The following is a 17,857-nucleotide window of genomic DNA, read 5'->3' as shown; positions in this document are numbered from 1 at the left end:
CAATGGTTTTATTCTGCCTTGCAAGGAGTGCCTACAAATCATGCCTTTGGGCACAGTGAATGTAATTTCCATTTAAAAAATTAACAGTATGAACTGAGTTCACTATTTAACATACCACACACCAGAATGATCCCCAAAATATATCAAGGCAGGAAGTAGATTAATTACAACAACTCGGCACCAAGCCACTGGTATATTTCAAGTACGTGGAAAATGTATTTCTGTTTTGGACACTGACTTTATGAAACTGTGCCAGGATGTCAGCAGGCTATGGTCGGACTCTGACAGACACTCCTAGCAGCATCAGTTTCCTGGAGGCAGTAATAATTATCAAATCTATTCGATAGACAGACAGCTATCAGACATCTGTGTATCCCAGACATACAAAAACATCCCCAGCCAACCATGTGGCTACCAATGGATCTGCTCAGATGAAGAAGTTCAAGAGAAGTGCCTCAGGCCAGATCCTCAGCTGCAGAAAATCAGCGAGGCACAGGGATTTGCCTTCCTTGCGCTGTGTGCCTTTTCTTTGAAGGAAAATCCTGCCCAGCCATCCCAGGGCAATGAGAGGTCACAGAGGCAGTGGGCTGGATGGGAAGGGGAAGCTCCTGCAGAAGTTTAGGGTCAGGCATGGGGATGACCATGTAAGGTCTCTACAAGATGCTTTACATCTCTGAAGGGGCAGAAATGGCTGTGCATAAGAGACTGACTAGATCCCTTGTATGCTTACTCTGATTTGTCCAGATGAAGGGACAGATAACTCTTCTGAACAGGATCTAGAGTTGTGTCTGTGCTCAGCGAGCTGAACAGTGCCAGGGCACAGCCTCAGACACTGTCCTGCAGTCATCTGTGCTGTGCAATTGGGAGCCTTCTCTCCTTTGTCATCTTGTCCTCTGCCACCTAATGTGATGACCAGGTGTAGTTAAGGAAATGGTATGGCCCACGGGCTCTTCCCTCTAGGCAACGTGGAAGAGATTGCCCTGTAAGGGAGGAGGGGAAATAACACAGATGCAAGCCAGGCTGTGGACCTGGCATGGATTGTTTCCTCATATAGATGAGGTCTGCAGATTTTCTAGGCAGATTATGTTCTCCTGCACCTGCCTTCACATAGTGCTTTCTCTGATGCTCTCCTCCTGTGATTGAGCTGGATCTTGCTGAAGCATAAAACACAAATCTCTAGAGGCAGAGGCACTTCTAGCATGCAGCTAAGCTGAAGAAACATGCCATGGGCTGCCACTGGGAAATACCACAGGAGAACACTGTCACTCCTTGACATGAATCGTTACCTTCAAGGTAACTTGAATGGCTGTCCAGGGTAGTGAGAGTGCACAAGGGCTGAAGAAAGTACATATTACATTTTCACCAGTATCCTTGTGAAGAAGTTTACCCCTCGTTTTCCATCACTGCTACTTCAGTTCTTTTTCTGTGTTTTCTTTTTCCATCCCTGCCTCTAGGCTCAGGCCTTGTTGTTGGCAGAAACCTTACGGGCCTGGAAAGGAATTTGATTGTTTGTATCTAAGCCTACTTTGTGGAAAGTGGGCTGTGCATGTTTTCCAGTCTCTAAATCTGAATTACTGAATTAATTCAGGCGACCTTAAAATGAGGAGGAGAATGAGTGTAGGAGGCCAGAAAGAGAAATGTTATCTGTCAATAGTTACATTTTGAGCAAACCTGGTGACTTCAGAGTTCACTTTCCAACTGGTAGTGGATTTTGCAGCAGGTTGACTGGTTTGGGACTTTACTGCCCTATTACTCTGTTCACTGGAGGCCAGTGCAAAGGTCAGGGGGATTCAGGAGCTTCCGGTAGACAGGTCCAGAGATGAGTCCACTTATGACAGTCCTGCAGCTCTGATCAGCTCCACCATCAGTGGTGCCACCAGGAATGGCCCCTGAAGCAGGAACTGCCCCTGGTTTTTTTGGTCTGTACAGCGGGATGTGCCTGAGCAAGAAGAGAGGGAAGACTAAAGCAGAAATTAGAACTGGGTGGTAATGCGATACAGTGCTTTTCACCTCTAGGTCGTCAATTCAAATCTAGCCTGTTTAGTAGTGGCCAAAAATCATTTCCACATGGGCCAAGAGAAATGCGTGGTGAACACAGGGGCTGCTGTATCCAAATAGACAAGATAGTCTGCACATAAACATTTACACAATAGTTATTTTTCTGGAGAAGTCTGCAAGGTATAAAGCTAAGTAATTTCTCATCAGTTTATATCCCTGAATCATGAAGGCTTGGTTTCTTTGGAAATAACTTACAATTTATTTCTGTCTACTAAAATGTAGGGTTTTTTCCTTATGCTATAACTAAGAATAACCGGAACCTCTCATTTGACTTTCTCGATAGTCTGTCTATGTAGAGAGCTATAAATAGACAGATACATATGACGTTAGCCAGACAAAAGCACCAGCTCATGTTTCCTGAGGTGCGTATCAAGAAAACCTCAATACCGAACTGTGTACTAGAATTGTTCTGAAAGGCGGAAATTGCCTCCTAATCTTCTCACAGAAAAATGCACAGGGTGCTCAACTAAACCTGGGCAAAATGCATCAGGAAAGCTTATGAAATATGCGATGGATGATAATGAAGTAACAAGGGGAACCCAACAGAGCAGCAGTGACTCTGGAGCAGTTAGCAGCAAGAGATGCTCCAGCTGCCAAACTGTATTGATTTTAGCTGAGCACACCAATTTAAACTTTGCTTATAGTATTGAACCACAGATACAAGGCCCATTAAACAGATATTTAATAAGCTGCACTGCCCTAAATATTTTATGGAAATGTAACCAGTACTGACTGAAGCATTGTAAAAATTAACAGCATATATCAAGGTACTTAACTAATAGCTCCTGTGCTTTGAATTTTGATTATAGCCTTGATAAATTCAATGTGATATTGCTGTGCTTGAACTAACAGTTCAGCTAGCAGATGAAGAAACATGTTTTTTCCCTTCCCTGTCTAACCATTCAATTTTTACTTACCAAGATCTGTAGTGGTGGGAAATCTACATATGTAAGAAAGGTGGGGTCAAAGCAGCTGAAAAATCATGGATAATATGAGCATGAAAGAAAAGAGAATTTGATTATTAATATTTCTTTTTTTCCCCATAGATTTTATCCTCTCAGAATGTAAAACCATTGCAAACGTAGCAACTTTCAGAGTTTTGTGGTGAAGGTAGCCTTCTGTAAACAAAACATGTGAAATCCTAACCCTGCTGAAATCAGTTGTTTGACTTTCATTGGGTATATATATACATACCTGACCGGATGTATGTGCCAGTGCCTGAATTTTCAGGCTACCACAAGAGTTACTTGAAGCAGTATGTTTTGAATTCACCAATAAAAATATAAAATTTTGTTGCCAGTTGAATAACTCTTAAAAAGTCACTTTGTGTATCTGGAAAACTCTCTGCTCTCCTCCACAACTGGAATAGAAGTGCTATTTACGTTGTCATCAGCTAATGTTATTGGTGCAGCTCCTGAGATGCTGCAGGGTTTTCCAGCAGCAGTCAGGGGAGGTCAGTTTAATAAGCTAATAAATATTTTTTGAATGACCTGACTTTGTATTTGGTATTAAAAACTCAGAGGAGTGCCAAGTAGAATAGAAAATAAAGAATAAAAGTTCCACAGATTTTGCCAGAAATTCTCCACAGATTACTATTAGCCTCATTTATGAGACTGCACAGAGAACTCTGAAATCTTCTTTGAACTCTAAGGGCCAGATGGTTTTGCTGTTAGATCCTAATGACCCACAGCAGTGTGCGTACACAGACACCACAGTTGCCAGTTGACTGCAAACATGCGATGGAGGCAGGAGAATTCATGACCTGAGCTTCCGAAACATGAGCCGTTCTTGCCTGGGTGGAGCGGGCATCCGCCCTTGCTTGCAATGGCTTTTAAAAAGCATTTCTGCTGCCCCCTCAAAAGCAAGCGGTGGACGTCCCTGTATCAGAGGAGCGAATAGCAGCCTCATGGTCCCACATAGTCTGAGTTGGATCCCTGCTGAAAGTGGGTTTTGCCCAGAGGAGAGGGCTGTCTTGCAGGCCTCCCTCACCCCAGCACTGTGTTGGTCTTGTGCTGGAAGAAGGAGAGGAAGAACAAGGGGAAATGGCCTGAAGTTGCACCAGGGGAGGTTCAGGTTGGATATTAGGAAGAATTTCATGAAGGGGTTGTCAGGCATTGGAACAGGCTGCCCAGGGAGGTGGTGGAGTCGCCATCCCTCGAGGTATTTAAGAGAAGGGTGGATGTTGTGCTGAGGGGTATGGTTTAGTAGTGTTGGTAGGGCTAGGACAAAGGGTGGACTTGATGATCTTGAAGATCTCTTCCAGCAGAAACGGTTCTATGATTCTAAGGCTCAACTTGAACCAATTAAAAAGCTGAAGGACGAAACGGTAGTTACTCTTCTGTCGTATGGAACAGCCTGGAAGACCTGATTTATTTTAGATTATATTGGTTTCAACCAGTATAATATGAACTTCCTGATTTTTCAAAGATGTGTAGACAAAAATAAAAAATAAGTTTTTACTCATCTTTTAATTTAGATGTGCAAGTGTTTGGGTGACCTACAGAATTATTTTGATGATCTCTGCACAACACTGAGCTGTCAGCACTATAAATGTCATCCTAACTGGATATTAGTTTTCATCATGGTCATTTAGTCTCAGTAGCAGAGCAACCTCTGTGTAAATGTCTTGTCTGTATCAAGCTGTGGGAATAAAACAGAGAGTCGCTGTTGCTAAGAAGCATTAGTCAAACATCTTCCTAATACTCAAGTTTGAGAAGGAAGACCGTCAACACAAAATCTGGGAGCACTGTGAGAGTGCAGCTTGCCCTTGGAGCTTCAGGCACAGCAGTCAGGGGATGATTTGCATTCAAAGCAGTACTCTTCTCTCTGACCATTAAAAATGTGTTCCAGCATTGCTCATGCTAGTTGACATAGACTTACCCTTATCCTACCTTATTTTCATAGTGCTATGAAAAGTCACAGGGTAAGAAGAAGAAGGTGAGTGAATGAGAAGTGTGACAAATTAAATTTGATGCAACTTTTGACTGTTGGTACAAGATGAATATGGACTCATAGCACGAGGCTGCTCTTCTATTCTTCTATAGAAGGGAAATAAGTTGACTAATGATTGTATAGGCTATAAGGATGCATCTAAGATACTGGCAATGAGTAAAGTAACAGAATTTGAAAATAAGAAGAGGGATGTGGTGACAGAGGAAGAGTGGAAGAAGTGTCTTGCAGAAGATAAACAGTTGAGTTTTGAACATCTAAAACTTACAGCAAAGATGAAACCACAAAAAACCTTTGTGTATTTTCTTCTTTAGGTAGTTTATTTTTTTGTCTATTCTAAGTTAGGGATCTTATCCTGAAGTTTTAAATTATTGTATTTTGTCTTAGCTCACATACTTAATTTTTTAAACATGGCAAAAGAAATTCTACTGTATTTTGGATTTGTTCTTGTATGATAGACATTTAAATTACATAGTCATGGGATATTTCTGACACTGTCGCTTTCTGTCTGTCTCATACAGATTTAAGAAAGCTAGTTAAAGTTGATTTATACTTGTATATCATTTAAAAACCCCTGAATTTTGCTTTCAAGTGTACAAAATTTCAGCTGAGAGATGTGCAGTGTACAATAACTGTGTTTTAAACCTGAGATAAAAACGTGAAAGTCCTGTGTTGCATGAATCTCGCCGTACATGTGGTCACTGACCAGAGTGAGGGAGCCTCTGACAGACCAGAAGCTCTGCTGTCTCTGCAGGATACATAATAGTTCAGAGCTCTCGTGTCTTGTGTACAACTTTATTTTGCTCCAAAGCACCTCCTTAAAGTCTCTTGTCCTTGTATTTTTATGGTTCCAGTCTTTTCCATAACCAAGACAGATTTTCTTTCTTTCCAGCTAGTTGAACATGCAGTTGCAATGTTCTTTTGAATCAGAGGTGTCTCCTTTGAAGCGCTGAAAAGATCTCTTAACTTGGTGAACACAAAGCTTAGGGAGTGGAGGCGTTTGTAGCTATAGCGTGTCAAAAAGTTTCCAAAGGCATCACATCCGCATCAGTTAAAGTAACGAAAGGGGGTGCTCGGGAAGTTTCTCATTATTCCTCTACGCCTCAGTTCGTCTGGTCTGAGGTGACCTAAGTGAGTGGACACTGCAGTCCTCACAGGACTGGCTCTTGCTGGATGTATCCATCCTGCATTCGTCCAGATAGCTCTCCCACTCAACCAGGCTGAAGCAGGAAAAGCAATGGCCCTGAAAACCAGCACTTGCAGTGATTGAGCCAGCACAAGCTGGAGCCCTCAGTGTAACACAGGTGGGCATGGCTCCTGATGTGCCAGTGGTGTGTGCCATTAATACTGGCCAAAGGGGCCCTGCTTTTGAGCTTTCCTAGCTGTGCCTCTTCCATTTAAGGGAGAAAAGCATAACACCCACTGGACTCTGGATCCTAAATCCAGTGGAAACCTAGCCAGTGGTAAGCCAGCACAGCCAGGGAGCTCTCGACGTGAAGCGCTGCGATAGCAAAGGTCTTGAATGACTAAGATTCTTGAAAGCCTTGGTCAGTATCAGAGACAGTTTCCAACTGGGAGAAGTACAGTATTTTCCCTCTGCTTTTTATGAATGGCTGGATAGGATTGTGCTGGAGTCAGAGTCCCCTGCGAAAGCCATTCATAAAAATAACAACAAAACAAAACAAATGGACACAAAAAACTTTCTGGGTCCGGTCTGGAGCCACTGGGTGCCAGAGGCTGGGAAAACAGGCTGGCAGCTCGAGCCCCAGCTATCACTGAAAGTATTCAAGGGGCTCTTTGGTGGTCTGAAAAGTATGAAGTGCTGTGTAGAAGGGCAGCTGGTAGAATTACTGTGACACATACTAGGCAGAAAGCCAGAGCTGGCCTTGATTCAGACATTGTCTTTCCTCTCATTGAAGTGTCAGGACCTAATTCATGGAAAATTTGGTGAGTTGGCAGCTCTTTCAGAAGATTTCATTGAGCTACAGTGTGTGAGAGTCACATGAATGCAGAGTGCGTGGCCAAAAATATACGAGAATTTCTGAGCAGGAGAAAGCAGTCAGCCTCTAAGAATGTCTGCAGATTTCATGTGATTTGGGAATAAACATGTGTACAGGTGTAATCAGCAGGCAAAAAAAGAAAATAAAGCGGAAAAGCACTAGTGGCAGATTACTGAAGAGCTCAATGAGTTGTGTAATTACAAGGGATTCTTTTGAAACAAATCATTCCATTGTCTGAGGGCAGCAAATGTCTATTAATGAGTTCAGGGCTTGCAATCCACCTGGAGAAGGCATCAATAAAATGTGTGCTTTAGTAATAGTTTCTCCATTGCAAGGGAATTTAATGGAAAAGGGTCCACCCTGAAGTTTAAAGACAGACCCAGTCATCACATAGGGTTTTTTTTTCTCATATTTATTTGAGAGCAGAACTTGGAGCCTGAGGCACAGATACAAAAATATAACAGCAGTAGGATTCTGCTGAATTAGAAGATAACTGAAAATAAACAAAGCATCTCTTGTTAAAATTGGACACTTGTGGTGGGCAGTCTGAATTGAATCAGTTGCATTTAATTTACATTTTCATTGATCCTTCCTAGTGAAATATTGCTTTGAAAGGGCAGATACACTAAACTGTTTATTCAGAAATAATCTGGTTATTTCCTACTACACTGTCAGGAAAATTAGGTTTTTGGCCATGCAGAGGGACAGCATGTTGGCTTCTGCCCAAACGAGGCACTAAAATCACGGCTGGGATTAGCAACAGGCAGGAAGGAAGGGCAGGAAGAAAACCATTGGGTGTAATTCATATACTTTGAAAACAGAAAGTCCTGATGGCGGGAGGTGGCAGCTTCACCCCACTGAAGTAAGAAAAGCCCTTCTGTGCTCTTAGTGTCAGAATTTCATCCTTTATCTGTGGTCTTACTGTTCTATGCTGCTCCTACCGCCCACTAGGATCATCACATCACCTGGGCAGTGGTGATGTATTTTAAGTATGCCTATGTTAGTTCCTTAATTAGTATTCCTCCTCCTCCTCCTCCTCCTTCCCCCCGGGGCATGGATGAAGGGCACTCGAACCTTGGTGGGCTTCCTGACTTGCGCAGAGACTATGTTTCTCATGCTGAGGTGGAAGCAGCCAAGAGGGAGTCTTGCTGAGGAGCCTGTGGTGGTGCCACCAGGCCCTGTGTAAGCAGGTGAACACTGCCTCTGGCTCTCCCTGCTCACGTACCCAGACATCCTGGTGATGGGCATCCCCAAAGTCTTGTCAATAGGCTCGTGGGGGTCAGCGCAGCATTACCTTCATGCAGCTAGACTTCTCAAACCAGAGCTTCTGAGGGCTGGAGCCGCTACCCATCCCAGCCTCCCGGCTTTAACAGGAATGCTAATTGGGAAGTCCTGGCTTGGGAGTGGGGTTATGTGTCCTTCAGCTCTTCCTGAGCTGTGCTCCTGCTCATAGCCAGAAGAGAGGGCTTCTCCGCAGCAGGACACTCCACGTCTGAAAGAGAGTGGAGGCAACACAATCTGGTTATAAAATTAGGCCACTTTCCCAGTCTGATAAGTAACGCAGCAAACAAAATCCAGCAATACCCTAGAAGGGTGAAAGACATAACGTACTAAATTAGATTTCACTTTGTTTTTAATTACACAAACTTCATAGATCCTGCTTTGGCAGGGGGGTTGGACTAGATCTCTAGAGGTCCCTTCCAACCCCTAACATTCTGTGATTCTATGATTCTGTGATTCTATACAGCTCTGCATCCACAGCAATCTAACTATTTCAAAGCAAGGTCACAGATGGATGTAGGAGATGCTGGATCTCAGAGCTGGATATGTTCATCTCTCCATTTCTGAATATGGGGTTTGCCTGTGTTTTATTTCTGTTGATGAAAACATTTTTTCTGGCATCTGTAAAATCGCAATTAAATTACCTCAGTTTCTTTCTCACCATGCTTTTGTTTTACATTTCAGCCTCAACAAGTGGTTCAAAAGAAGCCTGCTCAGGTAAGAAAACCTTATTTAAATTCTTCAGACTACTTTAAATGAAATAATTCTTCACTATTTAAACTGTAAAGAATGAAAGGAGATAAATCAGTCATATGAGGTCGAGGACAGCTGTTGGCTTGCTAGGCACAAGCACCAGAGCAATTCATGCTGTGGCCCTTGGGAATGAGAGGAGGAAGTAGTTGATGGTGCTTCCTCAGAAATATCCTTTTTCTCCAGGTGCCACCCTGTGATGATAGTGCAGGCACACGCAGAGACATGTCTGGTGTGAGTCCAGCGTGTCTCCGTACGTCCTCAACATGGGTCACTTGCTTACAGCAAGGAGGGGGCACAGGTATAAAAACCTTCCCATCACTGGTCTTAAAGGAGAGTCTAAATGCACAAAATAAAATAGGCTGAACTTGGTAACTAGACTGGACCTATCATAAAGACTAATATATTCGAACTTCCATTGGATAGTGTTATTCTTCTTTAATAACTTGCATAAAGTGCAAGCTAGGTGTCATGAAACAAGTCAAACACTGCATTTACGATTGCCTCCATTTTGGTTCCCCAGCCTGCTCTGTGTTAAAAAAATGCAAAAATATAACTTTGCCTCTTTGTTACATACACACCAGCAGAGAAAAGCCTGTGAGCATAGGAGCAGGTCCATCCCTGCTCGTCAGAGTCCGTGGGCTGTGCTGCCATACCTCAGTGAATATGAATGATTGCTGAGTCAGGAGCGTAAAAGGTCCATTGTTTTTCTGGAAAGAGATCTGCTTTCAGAAGGGAATAACACTTTTGTTATTCCACCTTATGGTTTTAATACGTTATTGTGTAGTGTACATTATTGTAATGTCTACTGTAATCTGAATTAGGAGCTGTTACATAAGAAACAAAAAACATCCTAGCCGTGAGTTGAAGGGGTGAAATGATGTAACTCTCAAAAGCATGCACAAGAGTCAGATTTCTACAAAAGAAATCAATACAGTCACAGCAATGAATCCATGGCACTGACAATAACATTAATGTCTCCAAGTGGTGGAGATAACATACAGGATGAATGTAGTAGTATTTTCAAGTGAGGTAAGTTTTGCAAGGAGAGGTAATGTCTTTTATTAGGCCAGCTTATGCAAGAAACACATCAGTCCCCGAGGATTTACCACCTCTAACCCTCTGACTACACCACACAATTCAAAACACACCAAGTTGTTCCAATAAAAGATATTTCCTCTCCCTGGTCTCACTTATATCCTTCAACTGTTACCGCTGCAATCAGGCTATTCCTACTACAACATGGTAGTAAATCTGCCGGTGGGCACGAAGCCAGCCGTCTCCTCTACAGCACCTGAGAGACAGGGAGGTTTAAACCCTGCTGTGCAAAGGAGGCCAAGTCTGGGAGGCGAAGACTCGTGGGAGGCTTGGTCGTGCGTAGGTTTCCTCTGGTACGCAGCAGAGCTCATCCCTGCTGGGGTCAGCAGGATGAAGGTGTCTCAGAGCTGATGGCTCAGCCTGGAAAAGGCCATTGTGGCCAGTGGCGCATGTGCTACTGCTGAGGTCTCTGATCTCCCCGGGCACATGCTTCTGCGAGAGTTTTGTTCTAACAGTAATTGAGTGCGAGCCCTAGCACACGAGAGGGAGAAATGGCTGGGACTGAGGCTGGGCTGAGGTGTGGGAGGACAAAGAAAGGAACTGGGACTCCATCTTTTGGTAGCAGAACAAAGTAACGACAGATTTAATTGATGGCGAAACAATGTAGGCGTTTGAACTGAAGCACCAGGTTTCCTTGCGTGGATCTTCCCCTCCTTTCTTTGCCGAAGCAGTGGTGCCGGTGGGGATGCCGTGGGGTGTTGCAGCCAGCCGGATGCAGCCGCTGCTGCATGGTGCCTTGGCAGCATCTCCATGGTCAGACACAGAGAGAGAGAGAGAAAAGGAGGCCCTTTGACATTCCCGTTAGTAATGGAAATGTTTGTTTAGAAAATGAGGAGGCTCAGAAGAATGGATGAAAGGAGAGAGAGGGCTTTGTAGAAATCCCCAGTCATCACAATACAACTAGTGAAATTACACTCTTTAAATTATTTCTGTGCTATGTCTTCATTCACAGATAATTTTTTTTTTTTTTTTAATCCGTGGCCTGAGGCATGCTCAGTGAAATCATTGACTTGTCTTTAACCCTCCCTGGTTTTAATAGGCCTCGCTCCCACACTTGTGCTAGCACAACGTTGTGGTTTTGCTGGGTGTGGGTGCATGGCAGAGAACAAAAATTATCACTATGAGCAAGTGCTCATGACAGTGTCTTCCTGAGGCTGAAAGAAGGAGGATGTAAAACAGTGTAACGACGATCAGGGACTTCATGCTGCTGGGTTTCACTTAAGTCTGGTTGCCTTTCTCTGTTTTCTTTTTACACTACTGAATTTCCCTTTAAAGGAGGGAGGTTCAGACTCAGAATTAACAACAAGAACATGAGCTCATGCAGGCTTCCTAATCTGAGCTGTCTAAGGAAATAGTGATAAATTATATAAACATGGGGACTACATGGAAGTTCATGGAGGATAATGTAAATCTTACACTACATTCAGAGGAATCTCTTCCTTTTCCATCTGTTTCCTTCAAAATATCCTCCCAGATGGCTTTACCATGTGGCAGTCTGGATTAAGTTAGAAATGTATCCTTTCTTCATCAGTGGGGACTGCAAGAGGTTACCGCTGAGAACTGCTGTGTGATGGTGTGTTACCCCAGCCTGCCTTGGTAAAACTGGCAGAAACTCTTGGTCAGGCTTCAGCCCTGAGTGCTTTCCTGTGCTTTGAATTTTTGATCTGTTCTCAAAGATTTCTATGAGTGTTAGTTCACATCACCATTACTCTTGTTACTTTTGATACTGCCTATCCCTCTTGGATTTGTGTCATTTTTTAAAATACAGAAGTAGCAAGTCCATCTATAAAATTCTCATTTTATGAATAACGACGCTGTTCCTATCACTGTTTCTCAGATTTTAGGAATCGTGTAGGGCACCAGCATGCTCTATATCTCTTTATGGATATCTGCTGTCCAGTTTAGGGCCACACAATTGCATATATAAACTCCTGCAATATCTTCAAACATGCCCAGAGCTCTGAAGATCTACCGTCACACAGACAGCAAATGCAGCAATAAAATCCACTGGAAATCTACACACTGATCCCATAAATACAAACCTTTAAATACTGTGGTCTGTACACATCTCTGTGATCATCACTGGTGCATATATATTCTCACACTAACTTGGGGAAATGAGAAAATGATTGCCAGCCTAATTGCATGACATTGGTAAGTTTAGCACTTTGACAGAAATATGTGCCTAAACCTCAAAAACAAGATGCTCCTTTGAAATCCACTCTGTCTCCAAAGAATAGACAGCCAGATCCTACTAGACAGCCAGATCCTGCAATCATGGTGTAGTAATGTTCATACCGAAGTGTGCAAATAAGCAGTCCAAAGAGAAACAGAAATCATGTCTCCATTTCCTCATTTTTAAGCTATTTGTAGCAGCTGTATCCTCAGCCATATGGGGGAGTTACACTCTTAAGTAATACAGAGGAAATAGATATTTTTAGGGAAACATCATGAAAGCTATCAAAGTTTTCTGGAATCAGGACATGCTTTATTTTTATCATTTCTGGAGAGAAGTACTACTGTGAATGTGGAACAGCCCTTTGAAAATCTTATAATTGCTTTGGGAGGTCTATTAAAATATCAAGTCTTTGCAAATCTTTTGCATCAGCGTCTGAAAGACTGCATATCAGTCAGAAAGACAGCATATCAGAAAAGTACGCATAAAGCATACATAGAAATGTGTACACAAAAAAAGTGTACGGAAGAAGTACACTTAAAAGTGTACTTTCCTACCTAATGCTAAATGCATTAGATGCTTTTAAAACGACATCAGAAAAAAATCAAATCCCGACAAGAATAAAAGCTAAAAAGAAAAGTGTTGTTTTGTATAGGAAGGAAAATGCAGATTCACCGCATCTTTCCCTGTTACTGATTTCTTAGTCTTGGTATCAATAGAGTTTTGCATGTTAATTAGTCTTAATATATATACCCTTCTCAATTTCAAGTTATATGTGTTCCCCAGCTGTATCCATCACATACGTCTACTCAACACAGAACACAGTAAAGCCTAAAGCTGTTGAGTTCTGCAGCCCTGGAGCTACATCCATAATTCACACATTCATATGAAGCCCAAAAGCAATACACTCAGTGAGCAGAGCTGAGCCACGAGGGACCCGTGGTGGTTGTGTGGCAGGTCCAACACCCTGGGACACCCTGGCCAGCAGGCCCACGGTGTACATGCCTTGTCACCTCTCTTTGCACTGCAGTATGAGGGTGGTGAAGCACTGGAACAGGTTGCCCAGAGTGATCGTGGATGCCTCATCCCTGGATGTGTTCAAGGCCAGGTTGGACAGGGCTTTGAGCAACCTGGTCTAGTGGGAGGTGTCCCTAGTGGGGGCTGGAACTAGATGATCTTTAAGGGCCCTCGCAACCCAAACTGTTTTGTGATTCTATGAGCTTATGATTCCACAAGCTTCAGACATTCTGCATACGTGCTAGTCATCGTATGTGGATTTACTTTTTTCCCTTCTGGGAAATCTCACACAGAAAATACAGTAGAAATACTCCAAAGATCCACTTCAGCAGGTTGAAAAGAAGCTTCTAGTGTCACAGACAGGATGGCAAATCATTCACACCCAAGCAGGTTCACATACACATCCGAGAGAGCATGTGCCACTGTCCAAGCCCACCTTGTGTCCTACCAAGCCAGGAATATTGCAGGCTGACTCAACTGAGCCTTGTCAATAGATACACTGAAAAACCTTTGTCCTGGAGGTTGATGCAGTGCCCCAGAGTTTCATTGCTCTTCCTACAGCATCCAGCAAGCTGTGTTGTGTGTTGTGGACTTCTTCTGTATTTACGGATATGGAGAGTCAGAAAGTTGTCAGATTCCAGAGGGATAAAACTTTATTTTCCACTAGTACGTGGAATTTTATGCTTCAGTATGGGTACGTGCATGTATGTTATAAACATACACTCCAGAACATGCTCCAAAACCATGAGTTACCTTTTTTTTTATTACTGGGGGTTTTTTTAAAGCAAGTACTGAATGTTTTCCCAAAGGCAGTGATAGGGGCCATCTTACATATGCTGATGGCTCTTGGTATCACATGGAACGCATGCCAAGCAAAGTTCCATCAGCCCAGACTCACTGCACCTCCCCACATGGAGCGTGGTCCCAGGGGAGCTGCCCAAAACTTTCTCAATGGGGTTGAGCCCTGGACCTGCTGCGAGGCCCTTCTGCTCAGTCCCCTGCCTCCCATCAGTGCCAGATTGGGGAATGGTGCTTGTTGGAGTTGGTCAGAGGTCTTTCATGAATACCTTTGTGTTGAAATAACCTATTTTTATTGACCCTTTTCCTCATAGCTCTCCTTGGAATTTTTGCTTTTGTAAAGCTTTGCAGTGTTATGATCACGTGTGGTCTGAGTGTTTTAAATCAAAATAGGGTTTGATTTTCGTTTTTGAATGCTTTTGCTTTTCAAAATCCTTCCGGATTTTGCTTTTGAGTGTTCTGGAAACATTTTTCTAATTTGAAAACATCATTTAAATAAATGGATAAAAATGCCATGGGAAGTCTTAAGAAAAACGGCCTCCATTTGAAAATCGTGTTTCATTGTTACCAGTTCTGCTGCTTTATATCTCAGCAACCTGTAAGGATTGCTTGGTGTAAAATAAAAAAAATAAAATAATTATATCAGACTTGTAGACTACAGACAGAATTATTGTGAAATTAGGTGGATGCCTTACCTGCAGGAATGGACCTACCTTGAGTTTGATTTTAAGGAAATCAGAAAATTCTCTTGCTTTCTTCAGACTTCTTTTATAATTAGTTTATTGTGACAGGAAGACTGAATAGTTTGTCTGATGATTGATAAAAAAGAACACAGGCTTTTTAAATAAAACAAACAAAAAAAGCCGGACGTTGTAATTACCAGTTGTATGAACAGATGAAGCACTAACCTGTGCTAAAGAACGAGGACTAGAAAAGGAAAAGTCAGGTATTTCTGTCAGTAAATACTTTGTTATTTATATGACGTAACTTCTGAATAGATTCTGAGTAACGTAGTTCAATGAGGGTACATCTAAATACCCAAATCAGTGTAACATTTAAGTATTTATGATTGTCATTTATTACATAGCTGTGATAGAGTAGCATGTTTGAGATTACTGCTTCCAGAAATTTGACTGTAAATAAATTAAACAAATAAGTTGAGATATTATGTGACCAGAAGGAAGGGAAGAAAAGGAAAAAAATTACCTTCAAGACAGTAGTTGTATATTCAGATATTCAGTCACTTTCAAAGAGTTAAAAATCAGAGAAACATACAGTGATCTGAAGATGTAGGCTACTGCTCTATGGTGCAAAACTTCTTGACATTTTTATAGTTTATTTTCTTGATAGTGGTGAGTACACACTGGACTCTCAGTGTTGGGAGGGCAAAGACTTTACCAGCAGGTACAATTTCACACAGAGGACACTGGAGCCACAGGGTCATTACCACCAATTTTTATAAAAATCACTTCTATAAAAATTGATTTTGCTGACAGTTCGAGTGTTTTCTTCAACTAAACCCATCCTACCCATAATGAAAACATAGAAAGAGCTCACCCAGTGCTTCTGCCATTTCATGGCGACCACAAAGGGAGCAGACAGATGATTTTTACAAAGGTAATTAGGCATTTAAATGTGTATCATAGCCACTGCTTCCCTGCATATTCAGATAACCTTTGTATTCCACTCTCAATCTTTTTGGTTTACCAGGGGATATATAGGTAGCCCCATTTCCCTGCAGGCAGCATTTGTGTCTCACAAGTTATTTGGGATTTAGAAACTCTGTATGGCCTCTGCTAGGATCCAGTATTTGCTGAATGGTAGTGGGAGAGTTTGAGCACTGGCCTCACTGAGTGATGCCAGAGTGCAGAAAAGAAACAGGATTTTGGATGGTCCTGTCTGTTAAGTTCAGATGCCTAATTCAGCATACACATTCCCTTGCTTAACCACAAGGCAAGGTGAGGTGCCTGTACCTATGTCTCAAGGAGCCCAAGGAGCAGAGGTGCCCTAGTCAGCACTGCTCTGGGTGAGCCTCTTGCTTCCTTTGGAGCCATTAGCACTGAGCATTGCAGTGTGCAAGTCCCATTTTAGGCAAGAACCCCAGTGCCTCGATTCCCTTCCTCTTAAAACTGAGGTGCTAGTGCTCCTCCCTTCTTGTGTAAAGGAGTGAGTTAGGACAGTACACACACTCATGATTTGATGTGACTACAAAGGAATCAGATTTAACAGGTTACTTTCATTTCATGCCATGTTGGACTCTGTCTGGGCAATTCGGAGTCCTGCCTGCTGCTTGGAGATGTCATGTCCTTGTCAGCCAGTTTCTGAGTCAACTGAAGAGCAGGAGTGCCGTGGCATAGCCCAACACAGGAGGTGGACTTGAGGCTGTGGTGTAGTGGTTAGGTATGCTGGGATGAAGGTTGGACTAGATGATCTTCAGAGGTCCCTTCCAACCCCTAACATTCTGTGATTCTGTGATTCTGTGAGCCTTCAGCTCTGAACAGCAAAATACAAAGGTTAACTGTTGAAATGTCCAACATGTAATTCCCTTTAGACAAGCCCTAGAGCATGAGGCAGCTTTCTGAGTGCAGCACTGATCACACGTGTGCCCGTTTGATACAGACATGCTCTTGGGTCACTGCTCTTTCTAGACCACTCAGGTACTTCATCTGTTGAGCTGCTCCACGCATAGCACTCGGAGCAACCACTGGAGTTGGTGGTTAAAGGCTGGAGGCTGAAAGGAGTAAGCTAAAATATTTCCTTAAGTCAGCAATGCCTTTCTCCACCTCTTCCCCCTCTCCTCCATGTGATGGCTGTGGACAGGGTGGCTTTGTCTGACCCCATGGCTGCCACCAGGGAAGCTCTTAAGGGAGGTGCTCCAGGCAGTTCAGAACTTGGCTCTGATTTGATGTGAACTGAAATCTCGCTAGCGGTAGCCAGCAGAGAAGGGGCTGTGTCGAGTGCTTGGGAAACACCATTGAGGAGGATGGCTGGGCAGGGAACAGTGTTTAAAAAAGTGTCAGTCGAGTAAATTAAACAGTGCTAGTTTTGCATACACATGCTACATATTTTGGCCAAGATTTCCAAGAGTAACAGAAGTCTGTGCTGCTAACACTTGGGTATCTTTCTTCATGGGCATACAGGATTCTAGGCAATACTTGGCTACCCCCTGGAAATCTAGATTATTTTATGATGTTTCCAGAATGATATCCAGGAAGTTGAAACTACCAGAATGATCAGCCTCTGGACCTATAGCAATAAAAATAATCAAAGAGTTAATTAGCAAAGATAGGGTGTGTCAGAAGGCTGTGCAGAAAGAAAATCCGTTCATTGAAAGCTTGGTTCCTGAGCTTCTCATAAAGGCTCTCGTCTTTCACAGTCACCATCATCGTTACTCCTCTGCACCTAACTGAAGACCTAAATATTATTAATAGATAATCCAGAGCTGTGACCTAGCTCATCTGCTGCACTGAAAAATGTGAGACATGAACCTGCTACGTAGCCACTTATAGAAATTGCTATATCTTTGCCGTGTCGGTTCAGGACCGTATAAATTCTGTCACAAATTGTACGATAAAATTGAGATAGGCTGCAATGGATGTAGAATAAGGTAAACATAATGAAAATCAAAGTTAAGACCAATGGAAATATATTTTTTTATCTCTTAAATAACTTGCTAGGATGATCAGTTATAGTATTTGCATACCAGCACTATTAAAAATAGAATTGGCTA

General features: G+C 42.7%; 1 protein-coding gene across 1 annotated transcript in view; it reads left to right on the top strand.

The window, feature by feature from the left end:
- The window catches only part of LOC104278555, a gene marked incomplete at its 5' end in the record, with an annotated part of 114,269 nt that overhangs the window by 83,084 nt on the left and 13,328 nt on the right, over positions 1-17,857 (top strand). The window contains one exon of the mRNA XM_009875567.1: positions 8,973-9,005. Within this exon, the coding sequence (XP_009873869.1) occupies positions 8,973-9,005 (33 nt within the window). The remainder of the gene's footprint in view (positions 1-8,972; positions 9,006-17,857) is intronic.

Source organism: Apaloderma vittatum, unplaced genomic scaffold, assembly GCF_000703405.1.
Source record: "Apaloderma vittatum isolate BGI_N311 unplaced genomic scaffold, ASM70340v1 scaffold10938, whole genome shotgun sequence".
NCBI lineage: Eukaryota > Metazoa > Chordata > Aves > Trogoniformes > Trogonidae > Apaloderma > Apaloderma vittatum.
The sequence above is the reverse complement of the archived record's forward strand: the minus strand, read 5'-3'. Positions and strand labels throughout refer to the sequence as shown.